Here is a 14,281-nt window from a genome sequence, read left to right as displayed (position 1 = left end):
GGTATGGGATTCTGATAGCGGGGAGGCTGTGTGTATGTAGTGATGGGAGATATGTGGAAAATCTCTGTACCTTTCACTCAGTCTTGCTGCAAACCTAAAACTGCTTTAAAAATTAAAGTCTATTTTAAAAAATAACACAGTCCAGTTATTTTATAAAAAGCCCTTCACTTGGGCTTCTCTGATGTTTCCTCATGATTAGATTCAGATTAAGCTCTTTGGACTAGAATACCATCCTTCTCAGCTGTCACAGGAGGAACACACTGTCTTACCTTATCACCTTATCAGTGACATTAATTTTGTTTACCTTGTTAAGGTCCTATCCATTTTCTCCACTTCATTTTTTTTCTTTCGTAATTAATAAGTGTTTTGGCTATGACACAGCAGCACAGTTCCTAATAGCAGAAAGCAGAAATAACCTGTCTAAAAACAGAAGAGTGGATTTTTTTTTTTTTAGAGAGAGAGGATGTGTGCAGAGGAAAATATTTTACAGCAGAGGATAATGAAAGAATTACAGCTACACATAACAACACAGTTCAGCCTTAAAAAGAAAAAAAGAATGATTCCACTTGTCTAAAAGTTTAAAAATATGCTAAAGTACACAAAATATTATTTAGGAATGCAAGTAATACAGTCTTATTTCATACAAACACGCAGGGTAAAACTGTAGTGAAAAACGAGCCATAAACAAAAACTTTGGAGAGTGGTTTCCTGTAAGACAGAAAGAAGGACATGGAATTGGAAGAGGGTCGCAGGAGGGAGAGGGGATGCAAGTGAATATGGGAACATTCACTGCATCATTTTTTTTATGCCATACATATATTTTAAAGATATTATTTTAGGGCTTCCCTGGTGGCTCAGTGGTTGAGAGTCCGCCTGCCGATGCAGGGGACACGGGTTCATGGTCCGGGAAGATCCCACATGCCTCAGAGCGGCTGGGCCCATGAGCCATGGCCGCTGAGCCTGCGCGTCTGGAGCCTGTGTTTGCAACGGGAGAGGCCACAACAGTGAGAGGCCCACGTACCAAAAAAAAAAAAAAGAATTGGGGAGAGAGTGTGGGGCAGCAAAGGTTAACTGGAATTGCCTTTGAGGAGACGGTCGTGGGTGGGCAGGTGGAGGTGGAGGGAACAGTTGCTTCCCGTGATAATTCAACACAATTTATAAATGGAAGTGAAACCAGACAATGTCTACGGTGGCTGACCCTTGCTGCGGGGGTCTGTTCTGCTTCACTAGAGCTGTGTCCAAGAGTGTCTCCTCCCTAAAGGAGCCAGCGTCCCCCAGGTGACTTTAATGACAAATTCTCTTTCATGAATTTATTCATTCTTTCAATACACTGTTCAGCATCTACCTTATACCAGGTCCTGCCCTTGGCACTGGAATGCAAACATGAATCAGACATATATCCTCGACTGAAAGGAACTTCCAGTCAAGTAGAGATAAGACATCTGTAGTTTTTTCATTTGTTCCATTAACCTATAGTGAACCTATAGGCACTGTTTTAAATAAATATCACCTCTTTCCTAAGGGAACTCAAAGTCTGGAGAAGACATAAGTAAACTTTCAATAACCCACCACCAGAGCTGGAAAGAGTGCTGTGTGGGCCCCAAAGAGAGCTGGGTAACTGTCTTAGTGGGTTCAGGCTGCTATAACAAAATTACCATAGACTGGATAACTTATAAACAGAAATTTATCTGTCACAGTTCTGGAGGCTGAGAAGCCCAAGATCAAGGTGCTGGCAGATTTGTGTCTGGTGAGAACCTGCTCTCTGGTTCATGGATGGCCGTCTTCTCACTGGGTCCTCACAGGATAGAAGGGGCAAGGAAGTTTTCTGGAGTCTCTCTCTTCCTTTTTTCTTTGGCTGGGTAGCTTGCGAGATCTTAGTTTCCTGACCAGGGATTGAACCCAGGCCACGGCAGTGAAAACACCAAGTCCTAACCACTGGACCACCAGGGAATTCCCTGAAGTCTTTTTTTGGCCACGCATCATGAGGGATCTTAGTTCCCCAACCAGGAATCATACCTGGGCCCCTGCAGTTGTAGAGCAGAGTCCTAACCACTGGACCGCCAGGGAAGTCCCAGGGGTCTCTTTTTTAAAGGCACTAATCCCATTTGTGAAGGCCCCGTCCTAATGAACTAATCACCCCAAAGACCTCAAAGACCTCACCTCCAAACATCATCACTTTGGGGATTAAGTTTCAACATATGAATTTGGTGGGGGCTGGGGGTGGGACATAAGCATTCAGTCTATAGCACTAATCTAGTCTGAGTCTGGGAAAGTTTCTTGCAAGAGGCCACTCTTTTTTTCTTTTTTTAAAATTTATTAAATTTATTTATTTTTGGCTGTGTTGGGTCTTCACTGCTGCACGCAGGCTTTCTCTAGTTGAGGAGAGCAGGGGCTACTCTTCCTTGCGGTGGCTTCTCTTGTTGTGGAGCAGGGGCTCTAGGCACGCAGGCTTCAGTAGTTGCAGCACACAGACTCAATAGTTGTGGCTCGCAGGCTCTACAGCACAGGCTCAGTAGTTGTAGTGCACGGGCTTATTTGCTCTGCGGCATGTGGGATCTTCCCGGACCAGGGCTCGAACCCGTGTCCCCTGCATTGGCGGGTGGATTCTCAACCACTGCGCCACCACGGAAGCCCCAAGAGGCCATTGTTGAACTCCTTTAAAGGGCCTGAAAAAATGGAATAGAAGTTTGCTGGGGGCAAAAATGAACAAAGGAAGAAGATTCTGGGCGAAGAAAACACTACAAAGGAGAAGACAAGTGATGGGACTGGAGGCCAAATAACAGCATAGGAGACCCCTCAGTGTGATCTCCACAAGAAAAATGAGAGCCTGGGAATTCCCTGGCGGTCCAGTGGTTATGACTCCATGCTGCCACTGCTGGGGGCCTGGGTTCAATCCCTGGTCAGTGAACTAAGATCCCACAAGCTGTATGGCATGCCCCCTACAAAAAAATAAAATTAATTAATTAATTAAATAAAATAAAGAAATATGAGGGCCTGAGTTAAGGCACAGACCATAAAGGGTCATAACACAGAGAAAGATAAATGTCATAAGTTAGATGTAGGTAGAGCGGTGTGGAAACTGTTAGAAGGAAAAAACTCCTTCAGCTAGTGCAAGCACTGATTACTTCATTACAAAAGAGGTATTAAATCTGGGACTTGAATTGGGAATGAGTTGTGACCTATGGTCCTAAAAGCAAAATCTAAGAGGACCTCCCCAAAACCCACGGTTAGAGAAAGTTCAAGAAATACGTACAGGCAACGGTAGGCTGCAGAGTAATTTCTTCATGTTCAACAAATAATTATCTTATCCTGGGCTAGAAAAGAGAGGCTGAGGCAAGGACTAAGTGCTCATTCTTTATTTGGGAGGTAAACCCATGACAGTGGGAGAGACAGGAGAGGCAAAGAGGGAAAGGAAGGATGAGATGCAACACAAAGTAATGTGTTACCACACTGGCTACGGCTTCAGAGCCGCCTTGGCAGGTGGACCCGCTAGACTACGTGGAATGTCTCTGAACAGGCTATATACAGAGAAACCACTCCTTGAAACAGTTGATCCAAGGGAAGAAGGAGAGGCCATTTATTCACTGGCTCTTTTCCTCCTCTGATCTCTGTTGCACTATGGTTCTCTACGGGGGAGTGAACTTTCCTGCCCCTCTGGGTTGCACCACCCAGCCTCTGGCAGCCACGTAGGAAGCATGGTGCTTTGTTCCAGTGAGTGCAGAGGCGTGTAGAGGAGTCAGAAACTCCAGATAGTTGGTTTGGGGCAGCAGATGTGCTGCCAGGGCAGCTGGGTGAAACAGGAAGACTAGAGCTCTGGAGACAGGTGACTAGGGAATCTGAGGCATCACACAAATAATGTTTGATAGAGCAGTCAGAGAGGTTGTGATCAAATTACCACAGAAACTCTCTGACCCAGAAGCTGCAAACTTAAATCTCTCATGGGGCCTGCAGGCCATGTCAAAAGAGCAGTGGACCAGATGCAGATTGTTGCCAACTGGAAGAACCTACCTGCCTAAAGAATGTCCCAGTGCATATCTCTGATCTACTGTTACCCTGGTATGGCCAGACCTTCTGATCTTTGAAGAGAAACTGGAAATCCAGATTATGTAAATTCCCCTGATTAAATATTGACAATTCCATTGATTATATAAAATTTAAGACACCAATGGGCCAACATGGTAACTGTCAAAACAAATAGCCCTTTGGCCATATCTAGTTGTAACCTTCGATTGAGCCAGAAAACTACTGTGATCGTTCAGAGACATGAACCACGGCTGCAGATGTGGATATAAAGACAGAGAGGGCTAAATCCAGGGGCCCAGACAAAGAAGAAACAACAGGCCTAGATCAAACACGAAGGGGAAAAAAACAACACTGCAAAGAAGCAGCTGGGAGACCCTAGGGAAGCAGATGCTTTTGCCAGATAGTGAAGGCAAAAGAAGATAGGAGAGAGAGTGTTTAAAACAAAGTCATTTTTCCCCCCCACTAAGGCCGGCCTCACTTGGGGCATTTGTTTTTAGATCTCAGACTCCTGAAAGGGAGTTCGAGGACATGGTGACAAGGGCATCCTAGTGCTCATGACTCTCAAGAGCGATGGGCCAGTCCTGGGACACAGCTGCTAACTTTTATTGGGATTGTGGGGAAACTGTTGCCAATGATTTCACAATTTTATATTTTTATTGTTTCATAACCATATCCATCAGTTGGTTGCACAATTTAACCCCAGGATACAGGTCTTGGGACTTATTGTAACAGAAAACTCAAAGACTCGTGAGAAGCATGAGGAATTGCTGCACATCAGAATTGTCCACATCTGTTGGCAGTAGGCTTTATTATTTATTTTTAAATAACTTTTTATTTTCATATAAGAATTGCTATATGTCCTTTACCTAATTCATCAATTGTTAACATTTTGCCTTATTTGCCCTTATTTGCTCCATAATCACGTACATGTAATAATATGTATATTATGTATAATGTATAATTATATATATAAACATATACATATGATCATTGGGGAGGAAGTTGCAGACATTATACCCCTTTACCCCTAAATGTTTCAGAGTGTATTACCTTTTTGTGTGTGTGTGATTTTTTTAAACAATTTTATTTATTTATTTTTATTTATATTTTTGGCTGTGTTGGGTCTTAGTTGCTGCACGTGGTCTTTCTCTAGTTGCAGTGAGCAGGGGCTACTCTTCGTTGTGGTGCACAGGCTTCTCATTGCAGTGGCTTCTCTTGTTGCGGAGCACAGGTTCTAGGCACGCAGGCTTCAGTAGTTGTGGTGCACGGGCTTAGTTGCTCCGCGACATGTGGGATCTTCCTGGACCAGGGATCGAACTCGTGTCCCCTGCATTGGCAGGCAGATTCTTAACCATTGCACCACCAGAGAAGTCCCAGAGTGTATTTCCTAAGAACATAACCACTGTATTGTTATCAAAATTAGAAAATTTAATCTTGATACAATATTATTTTCTAATCCATAGTCTATATTCAACTTTTGTTAATTGTCCCAATAATGTCTCTTGTAGCAACTTTTTTTCCTGGTTCACGATCCAATCTGGGATCATGCACTGCATTTACTTGTCATTTCTTTTTAGTGGAGGCCTTGTTTTTTCCTTGCTTTTAACATTTATCATTTAGTATTCCTAAAACCTATTGCAAATTACAATCATTTTAATAGAACTTTAAAAATATTAGAAATGTAAAGTTAGCTAAATTTTTACACTGAAATACAGATCATAACTGACACTGGGGGACTTACCTGGCGGTCCAGTGGTTAAGACTCTGAGCTTCCAGGGCAGAAGGCTCAGGTTCGTTCCGTGGTCAGGGAACTAAGATCCCACATGCCAAGCGGTGCAGGCCAGAAAAATAAAAAAAAGAAAGAAAAGAAAAGAACTGACACTGGAACCTGAGGAAAGCTCTGTAGGACCACAATGGAAAACAGGTCATTCAAAGGGAGATTGATTCTTGTTCTAAAACTTTATTTATTTATTTTTAATTTTTGTTCGAGTATAGTTGATGTACAATGTTCTGTTAGTTTCTGCTGTACAGCAAAGTGAATCAGTTATACATACACATATATCCACTCTTTTTTTAGATTCTATTCCCATATAGGTAATAACAGTATTGAGTAGAGCTCCCTGTGCTATACAGTAGGTCCTTATTAGTTATCTATTTTATATATAGTAGTGTGCATATGTCAATCCCAATCTCCCAATTTATCCTAACTTGTGCAAAGCCCTGTTAGGATAGAAAAACAAAGTTTTTAACCTGTTATTGGGTCGCATATGTCTTTTCCCTTCATTGTTCTTAGGCTACTGATGAGGCCTCTGTGCTTCTCAAGCTACCTTTGGTGAAGGATCACTTTTGCTTCTGTGATTATCAGTGCTCTTTCCCATCCTTCAAGGACTGATCTGGTTGTACAAATCTATAACAATAAATTACTAGAAAAAAGAAATAAAAATAGACATAAAATTCACATCTAATTTTTTTATTATTAGATGCAACAGACAAGCTTTCTCAAATTGCTGTAAGTTTCCAAATACCTACTCTGAATTTCTGTACTTACCTTATGTCACTGGTCCTCGGACCACACTTAGAGTAGCACTGGTCTATATCAGAGCATGCCCCATATATAGTTGTGTATGTGGACATCTTTCTACTGAAAATGATTCCCTATGGGGTGATAGCCTTCTCAAGATCACTTCATATTCCCCACAACCTGGAGCAGGAGGTTTACACACCAGCACACACTCTATATGCACACTTGGACAGGAACTATAAGTAAAGTAGGCACAGAAGCATGGCCTTGCAAAAGTAACTCAGGCTCTAATAAACTATAGTGGAAAAGAGTATGAAAAAGAATATATTTTGCTGTACACTGGAAACTAACACAACATTATAAATCAACTATAGTTCAATTAAAAAATAAAAATAAAAAATAATTCAGGCTCTAAAGTCAGGCAATGAGGGACTTCCCTGGCTGTCCAGTGGTTAAGACTCCGTGCTACCAGTGCAGGGGCCTCTGGTTTGATCCCTGGTCGGGGAACTAAGATCCTGAAGGCTGCACGGCAAGGCCAAAAAAAACCCAGAAAGCAACACAAAACAAAAAAAGGACTAAATGGCGAATACCCTTGTAACCACCCTCTAGTTCAAGAAACAAAACTTTGTTGCCCTTCCATGGGGCCCCTCCCAATCTCAAGCCCTCACCCCCACAAGTAACCACTATTCTTGACTTTTATAATCATCGCTCACAGTGTTAAAAACCAGACTAAGTTTTAAAAAGATGCACAAGTTGTAAAAAATAGTGTTAAAGAAAAGAATTATTCTGACACTTGATAAAATGGTAAGGAAGATTTCCTTCAAGACTTTTTTGTAATAAGGGTCAACTCTACTGCCATAGGTGGGGAGGGATGGGTCTCAATTCTAAGTACAGCAAAGATAGCTGGGGATTTACAGCCAGCAGAGAGAAGGGCTTGTTGGTGAAAAATTGTAAGAGGAGATCTCAAGGGATTCTTGCTAAGGGGAGGTCAAGGACTTAGATGTCAAAGGGAGGTGGGGTGGGGATGAGGACCTTGATCAGATAACAAGAATTGGGGGATTGTTCCTAAACTGACTTAGCAGGATTCTTTGCTAAGACTGCACAATGCAGCGCAGGCAAGGACAGGACAGGCACAGAAGGCCGAGGTCCAGGTCTAGAAGAGCTTAAAAGAGTCTCTAGTCAGAGGAGCCTAATTAAAGTTTAGTCTAGGAGTCTGTCAATAGACCGCATAATTTAACCGTAATTTGTTTTTTTGTTTTGTTTTTGGCTGCGCCCTGAGACTTGTGGGACCTTAGTTCCCCCACCAGGGATCAAACCCAGGCCACCGCAGTGAAAGCGCCGAGTCCTAACCACTGGACCACCAGGGAACCCCCTAACCCTACATTTTTATTTTTCAAAACTAAGTTAACAATATAAAAGTCAAAAATATTTAAAATGAGTGAATTTTGTGGAATGTTAATTATAACTCAATAAAGCTGGAAAAATACATATATTTGAAATCGATTTCCCTAAAGGCTCCTTCCTCTGAGAAAGGGGGGATTTTCAGAGAGTTCGGGGAACTAGGTAGGAAAGACAACTTCAGACTCATATCTAGTGGTTAACCAGCGGTCCTGGACACGTTAACTCAAACAGTAGAGACTTCGTTTTCACGAGTGGAAAACTTGGATAAAACTTGTATTTTATGCCCAGTTGATAGATCTGCGGTATCGCAGGGATGTTGAGGGGCTCAAGGGCAAAACTGAAAGATGGGAGGTGTTGCTACTCTTGTCTCTCAAAACCCAGCGATGAAATAAAAATTCCGCAGCCCCTGGTGCTTTGAGGGTTGGCATTCGGAAAGATTTCGCCACAGTTGAAACACACTTCTAAATGTATCAATAACCTGGAACAGTGGTTCTCAAACTTTAGCGTGCATCGGAACTACCTGGAGGGTGTGTAAAAATACAGGTTTCTGGATCCCACCCCTAGAATTTCTTGGGCCAGGACCTGCTATTTCCATTTCTAACACGTACCAGATACAGGATTGGTCTAGGGAACCACACTTTGCAGGCCCCTGGTTTAGTCTTCCGGACAGCCCCGTGGGCAGGGCTGAGAGTCCATCTAGTCCACTTAGGTTTATCTGGCCTCAACTTCCCTCTTCTGTCCTGTCAAGGGAGCCAGGGAGCAAGGAGACCCCTGTTAAAGTCCAACCCCGAGGCGCGTTATCAAGCTGTTGACAGCCAGGCCTCCTGAGGGCCTTTGCAAAAGGCCCCTCCCTCCGGCGGAGCCCTGCCAGTCAGTGCCAAATAACACCATCCTGCTGTCACGCGGCAGCGCTTGGCCCCAGGCTCCCGCCTCCCTGGGTTCCTGGCTCGGCGGCCGCTGGGCGGGGCGCGGGGCGGAGCCGGCGCGGGGCGGTGCCAGGCCGCGGGTCCTCAGTCAAGTGACACCCGGCGGCTGCCCGGGCGCTGACAGTGGAGCCAGGAGGCCGGAGGGTGGATATGCCGGGGGTCGTTCGCATCCTCTCCCTGCTGCTGGTGCCCCTGCTGCTGGGCTCTGCGCGTGGCTTGCACGTAAGTCCACAGGACCCCCGCGCAGGAATGATGGATAGGGGACAGGCTGGCGGGGGACCGGGCTGGTGCTGCGGCCACCTGGGGTCCCAAAGGGCGGAGGTCCTGGGACCCCAAGGCGCGCCCGGGCCCGCAAGGCAACGGGGGGAGCTCAGGCAGTGGGCTGAGCCGGCAGAGGGCCGGCCGGGCGGGGCGCGCTTCCTTACCGGTAGCTCTGTCGCTCGTGTGTTCCGCCCCTGCCGCCTCTTTTCGCTGGGACCTACTTCCTTATTGGTGCAATGAGGGGCTGAGATGAGGTGCTTTCCAGCTTTGCGGGTTTCCGGCAGGGGGATTCCAAGTAGCGCGCGTTCTTGGAGGGCGCCTTGGGCTCTGTCTGCTTGGCGCGCCCTTCCTTGCCAGCGCTCTGCGGAGCGCTCCGGAAGGAGAAAAATGGGGTCAAGAGAGGCCCCCGCAATGGGAACATTGGATTAATTACCTTCGAGGTGGTCTCTTTTCGGACATCTCGTGCCCTTCTCGGCCCTTCCCGCCGCCTACTTTTTAAGGCTTGGATTTTCCAAACCTTTAGGGTTTGGCGGTGGGCAAGAGGCAGGCTGCAGGTAGCCGCCAGCGTTGCTGGAGGGAGGTCTGGCGGGACGAGGTGCTGGGCGGTGCGGGGCGTGCACGATTGCGGGAGAACTACAGCCTCAGTCCACCCGGCAGAGCTAAGGCAGGGGCCGAGGGAACTCCGAATCGCTCCTGGGAAGGTCAGCATCACGGCCTTGGAAAGGTGGGGTGGATCTAAGGGGAGAGGGACCGGGGGATTTAAACGGGCGCCTGTCTCTCTGCACGTTCAGGGAACCAACTTTGGTTTCTCCAGAGTTCGGATGGGCTGAGTCTGGGACTTGTTTTATAAGTGGAAAATGGTGAACTTTGACTTGCAAATTACACCTTTGATAAAAGGCTTTCAGTAAAGTACGTAGGGCAGGGGAAAAAAATATATATATATATATTTTTTTATTTTAATTTATCTATCTTAAACCGAGGTTGAGAATCTTATTTGGAAAACAACTGCTGAAAATATTTTCATTTTGGATTCTTCTTGGGAAAAGGTCACCTCAAATGACTATTTGCTAACCTTTGTCTACCTGGGTCTGTGCTTCCCCTGGCCCAGTTTTTTGTCTGGGAGCCCTGGAGTGGGAACTAGCCAGCCATGAGAGCCACAAGAGAACAGTTCAAGGATTCAGTGGCAGAGAAAGATGGGGAGATGGCAGATCTTAACCGATGTCTAGGAGGGTTGTGAGACGGGAGGGATAAGGATTTATGGAGGAGGAGCTGGGGGACAGGGCAGCCTGCCATGTCGTGGTCGCTCATTATCCTTGTGCAGCATCATTCACAGGGGCTGCCCTGTGACTGCCAGGAGGCCGTCTTCACCCCAGGAATCCTTATGTTAGGTGTCTAGGTGTCCCTCCTGGGCCTAGAGCTGGAAAAGATACCAGCCAACTAGCTTTCCATGATTTCCTTCTTACATTTATTTACAACAGCGGTTCTCAAACATTAACTGTCCTAGAAGTTAAAACCGAACATTTAAAAGTATTTATTAACTTACTTAAGAAATCGTAAAATCGTTATATGTTAATAAACTTTATATATTTCTTGAAAAATAATAATTTCTTCCCAAATTGTAGGGCGAAGAGTGACATTGTACATTTTTGCAAATCTCTTTCATGTCTGTCTTAATAGATGATAGTTGGATTCTCATAGCTACTTCTGCATTCATTCTCGCTATATCACATGTCATGTAGCCTCTGGAAAACTTCACTGTACACTCATGAGAGAATGGTTATGGCTTAGTGCTGTTTTGTTTTGGTTTTTTTTGCGGTACCCGGGCCTCTCACTGCCGTGGCCTTTCCCGCTGCGGAGCACGGGCTCCGGACGCTCAGGCTCAGCGGCCATGGCTCACGGGCCCAGCCGCTCCGCGGCATGTGGGATCCTCGCAGACCGGGGCTTGAACCCGCGTCCCCTGCATCGGCAGGCAGACTCTCAACCACTGCGCCACCAGGGAAGCCCCTTAGTACTGTTTTTGAAAATAGTTTTGACTTAATGGACCCCCCGAAAGGGTCTCCCTGGACCACACTTTGAGAACCGCTGGTTTAGAATAATGTTTTTGTTATTATAAAAGTTCACACGCATTATGGAAATACCTGAAACATACAGAAAACGGTAAGAAAATGAAACTGCCCATCCTGTTATAATCCAGCGTGTTTGTATTTCAATAATAAAATGTAGCAACTGACTGGTATTTGAGTGGCTTGGATTCAGGATGGGTTGGGCAGGTGTAAGTGGCCTTCAGGTTTTGACTGGGGACAAGGAAGCTCTCATATCCCACAAAGCTGACGCCGGTTCCTGGTTGCAGGCGGAGCTGACCTGGAAACCTGTCCTTGGCCACTGTCCTATCTAAGGAGCTCACCTTCCAGAGCCCGCCTGCACAGAACTGGCAGGGGACCCTCTTAGGAGCAGAGGTGATGGCGATCTTCAGGCAGCTGTCCCTGGGCGCAAAGGCCGCCCTGGCAGCCGGCACTGTCTTCGTGTCCATGGTCATCTCCCGCTCCTACCTGGCGGAGAGCCTCGAGCTCAGGGCCTGGCGGTGGCTGTTCCGCCTGCAGCTCGCCCTGTTTGCCAACTCGCTCATGCTCCTCGGTTCCCTCTACATCTGGCGAAGCACCGTCAGCAACCTCAGCCACTCCCCTGCTGCAGAGTCGGCCTGTTTCCAGCTTTGGAAGTTGGCCGTTGTGGCCTTCCTGGCCCTGGCCCATTCCAGTTTCTTCACCATGATCTTTCTAGTGGCCGAGGAGCCCTATCTCTTTTCCCTGACGGCCTACTCCTGCCTTGGGGCATACATCATCATGGTCTGCTTCCTCTGTACCCTCAGTGGCATGGAGCAGGCCTACCAGCTCCTGGCCTTGCGCGCCGGCAGGGTGGTGGGCAGCCTTGACAAGACAAGGAAGCTGGCACTCAGGCCAGCGCTGGCGGTGCTGGTGTCCGCCGTGCTCAGTGTGGTAGGGCTGCTGAACGCTGCCCAGCCCCCGGCTGTGAAAACCGTGGAGGTGCCCATCCATTGGCTGCCCGCCTCCATGGACAACCTCAAGATCGCGCTGCTCTCCGACATCCACTTGGGCCCCACGGTGGGCAGGACCAAGATGGAGATGTTCGTGAAGATGGTGAACACGCTGGAACCGGACGTCACAGTGATTGTGGGTGACCTGTGTGATGCCGAAGCCTCTGTCCTCCGGACAGCCGTCGCTCCTCTGGGCCAGCTTCGTTCACGCCTCGGCACCTACTTCGTCACGGGGAATCACGAGTACTACACATCAGATGTCAGCAACTGGTTTGCGCTGCTGGAATCCCTGAACGTCACGCCCCTTCACAATCAGAACGTGAAGATTTCTGCCACCCGGGCCCAGCCTGGCAGGGGTGAGGATGATGACTGGATCTGCTTGGCCGGGGTGGACGACATCGAAGCAGACATCCTGCACTACTCTGGCCACGGCATGGATCTCAAGAAGGCTCTGGGGGGCTGCAGCCCGGACCACACCACCATCTTGCTAGCTCATCAGCCCCTGGCTGCCAAGAGAGCTCTCCAGGCTCGGCCAGATATCAACTTGATCCTTTCTGGGCACACTCACGCTGGGCAGATCTTTCCCTTGAATGTGGCAGCCTATCTCCTGAACCCCTTCTTTGCTGGTCTGTACCAAGTGGCCCAGACTACATTTGTTTATGTGAGCCCAGGCACGGCCTACTATGGGATACCCATGCGACTGGGCAGCAGGGCGGAGATTACAGAGCTCGTCCTGCAGCGGGTTCCCTGAACCCACCCCTGCCCCGTGCGCCTCCTCATTGCCCTTGCCCTCCATCCCCGACCCTCTGCAGACCAGGCTGCCTGCTTTATCCCCTCCAGTCTCTCCTGCCAGCACACGCTTGTCACAAGACCGGCTTGCACCGTGATCAGTGGTGGGGCTGCCTGTTAACTCTGTAGGTGGCCATCTGCTTCTTTCTGTGCATTTGTGAGGCCACTAAAGTCACATGTGTAGGAACAGGCATCTATTTTCCAGATGATGTGGAGTAAGCCCTCCTCCTCTGCAGAACTCATGGGGATGAACTGAACCAGGGGGTTGCTTGAAGGGGATCCCTGTGGAAAGTGGAGTAGGGAGGGGGCTCTTGGTATTTTAAAAGCCTCTTTAGGACTTAAGCAGTTTTCAAAATCATTGATCCAGAGCTTTCTGGGGAAGGGGCAGTGTGGCTAGGTAATCTGGGAGAACTGGCGAGATGGAGGCCCCTCTGGCTGCTGGAGAAGAAGCTTTTCTTTTCCCCCTTGGTTCTATCAGAGTCCCCTTTACTGAGAGCATCAGCCAAGTCGGCTGGAATATAGGCTCATCCTGTTCCGGGCCTTGAGTGATGCTGTCTAATTGGCTGTGCTCCTGGGCCTTTGGGGTTGGGGGTGGGGCAGAAGGATGGGAACACTGGTCCGTGAATGAAGGTCAGAGTGCCGCTGCCTAGGAATTCAGAGGGTGTTTGCCAAACTTGGCTTCTTTTATACAACACCTGGATGAGGTGATTAGGGACAGGCGACTTTCCCCAACTGAGAGATGAGGGAACCGAGGCAAAGGGAGGTAGAGCACTGGCGGCAGCACAAGGGTTATGGGAGATTCTGGCTGGAAGCCAGGTTTTCTGCCTCCCAAGACCAGTGTTCTTCCCACTGCCTGATGGTAAGTAGCTCTACCCTTACAGGTGAGGATAGGGTTCAAACACAAGTAACATTGTAACGAGAACAAGCAAGGGCCTATAACCTGATGCCCTTTCGAAGTGGTCTGCTTGAGGCCGATTTCAGTTCATGGTAACTACTTGAGCAGGACCCGGAAGGGGGTCGGCCAGTTTCAGTGTAGGGTGGCTGTTACACTGGAGGGACAGTCAGGAAACTGGAGTGCACACCCCCCACCCCAGGTTTGGGTCAGAAACGGAGGTTCGCTCTCTACCGGTAGGGAGGTTGAGGCTTGCATGGGGAGTGGCAGGGCACTGAGCTCCTGCGGGCCCCAAGGCCTTCCCTTCGTGGGACCCCTGGCTCTGGGATGCTGGGCTGTCCTTCCTGCTGGTGGCTCACTGCCCCCTTCCCCCCCACCAGCCTGACCCCATCAGAGCTGTCCTAGCGCTCTGGCCA

The 14,281-nt window shown here is 47.9% G+C and overlaps 2 protein-coding genes and 1 long non-coding RNA gene across 5 annotated transcripts in view; 2 read left to right on the top strand and 1 right to left on the bottom strand.

Annotated features, from left to right (window-relative positions):
• Nucleotides 1-5,360: 5,360 nt before the first annotated feature.
• LOC113610325 (uncharacterized) lies at nt 5,361-9,693 on the bottom strand. 2 transcript variants are annotated; one of them, XR_003429041.1, is made up of 4 exons: nt 9,297-9,693; nt 6,274-6,446; nt 5,765-5,923; nt 5,361-5,410 (listed from the first exon to the last, which is right to left on the bottom strand). It is a non-coding gene; the product is annotated as an uncharacterized LOC113610325 (long non-coding RNA). The 2 variants fall into 2 exon arrangements; XR_003429042.1 differs by lacking the exon at nt 9,297-9,693 and adding an exon at nt 8,554-8,694.
• Nucleotides 8,939-14,281, top strand: part of GLB1 (galactosidase beta 1) — a 90,342-nt gene continuing 84,999 nt past the window's right edge. Inside the window, exon 1 of one of the 2 annotated variants that reach the window (XM_027088352.1) lies at nt 8,939-9,093. In XM_027088352.1, the coding sequence (XP_026944153.1) occupies nt 9,022-9,093 (72 nt within the window). In that variant the 5' untranslated portion in view covers nt 8,939-9,021. The remainder of the gene's footprint in view (nt 9,094-14,281) is intronic. The other variant, XM_027088354.1, reaches the window with a different exon arrangement.
• On the top strand, nt 8,985-13,161 carry TMPPE (transmembrane protein with metallophosphoesterase domain). The gene is made up of 2 exons (XM_027088355.1): nt 8,985-9,093; nt 11,483-13,161. Exon 2 carries the CDS (start codon nt 11,592-11,594, stop codon nt 12,933-12,935), a length of 1,344 nt encoding a protein of 447 aa, XP_026944156.1. The 5' UTR covers nt 8,985-9,093; nt 11,483-11,591; the 3' UTR covers nt 12,936-13,161.

This window comes from Aethalodelphis obliquidens, unplaced genomic scaffold (genome assembly GCF_003676395.1).
Source record: "Aethalodelphis obliquidens isolate GAN/ISIS:26980383/991018 unplaced genomic scaffold, ASM367639v1 scaffold62, whole genome shotgun sequence".
NCBI classification, from domain to species: domain Eukaryota; kingdom Metazoa; phylum Chordata; class Mammalia; order Artiodactyla; family Delphinidae; genus Aethalodelphis; species Aethalodelphis obliquidens.
Note: the sequence above shows the minus strand (reverse complement) of the source record. Positions and strands in the feature narration are given on the sequence as shown.

Excerpts from the sequence above, each read along its gene's own strand:
- TMPPE (XM_027088355.1), top strand. The coding sequence starts at position 11,592 with ATGGCGATCTTCAGGCAGCTGTCCCTGGGCGCAAAGGCCGCCCTGGCA.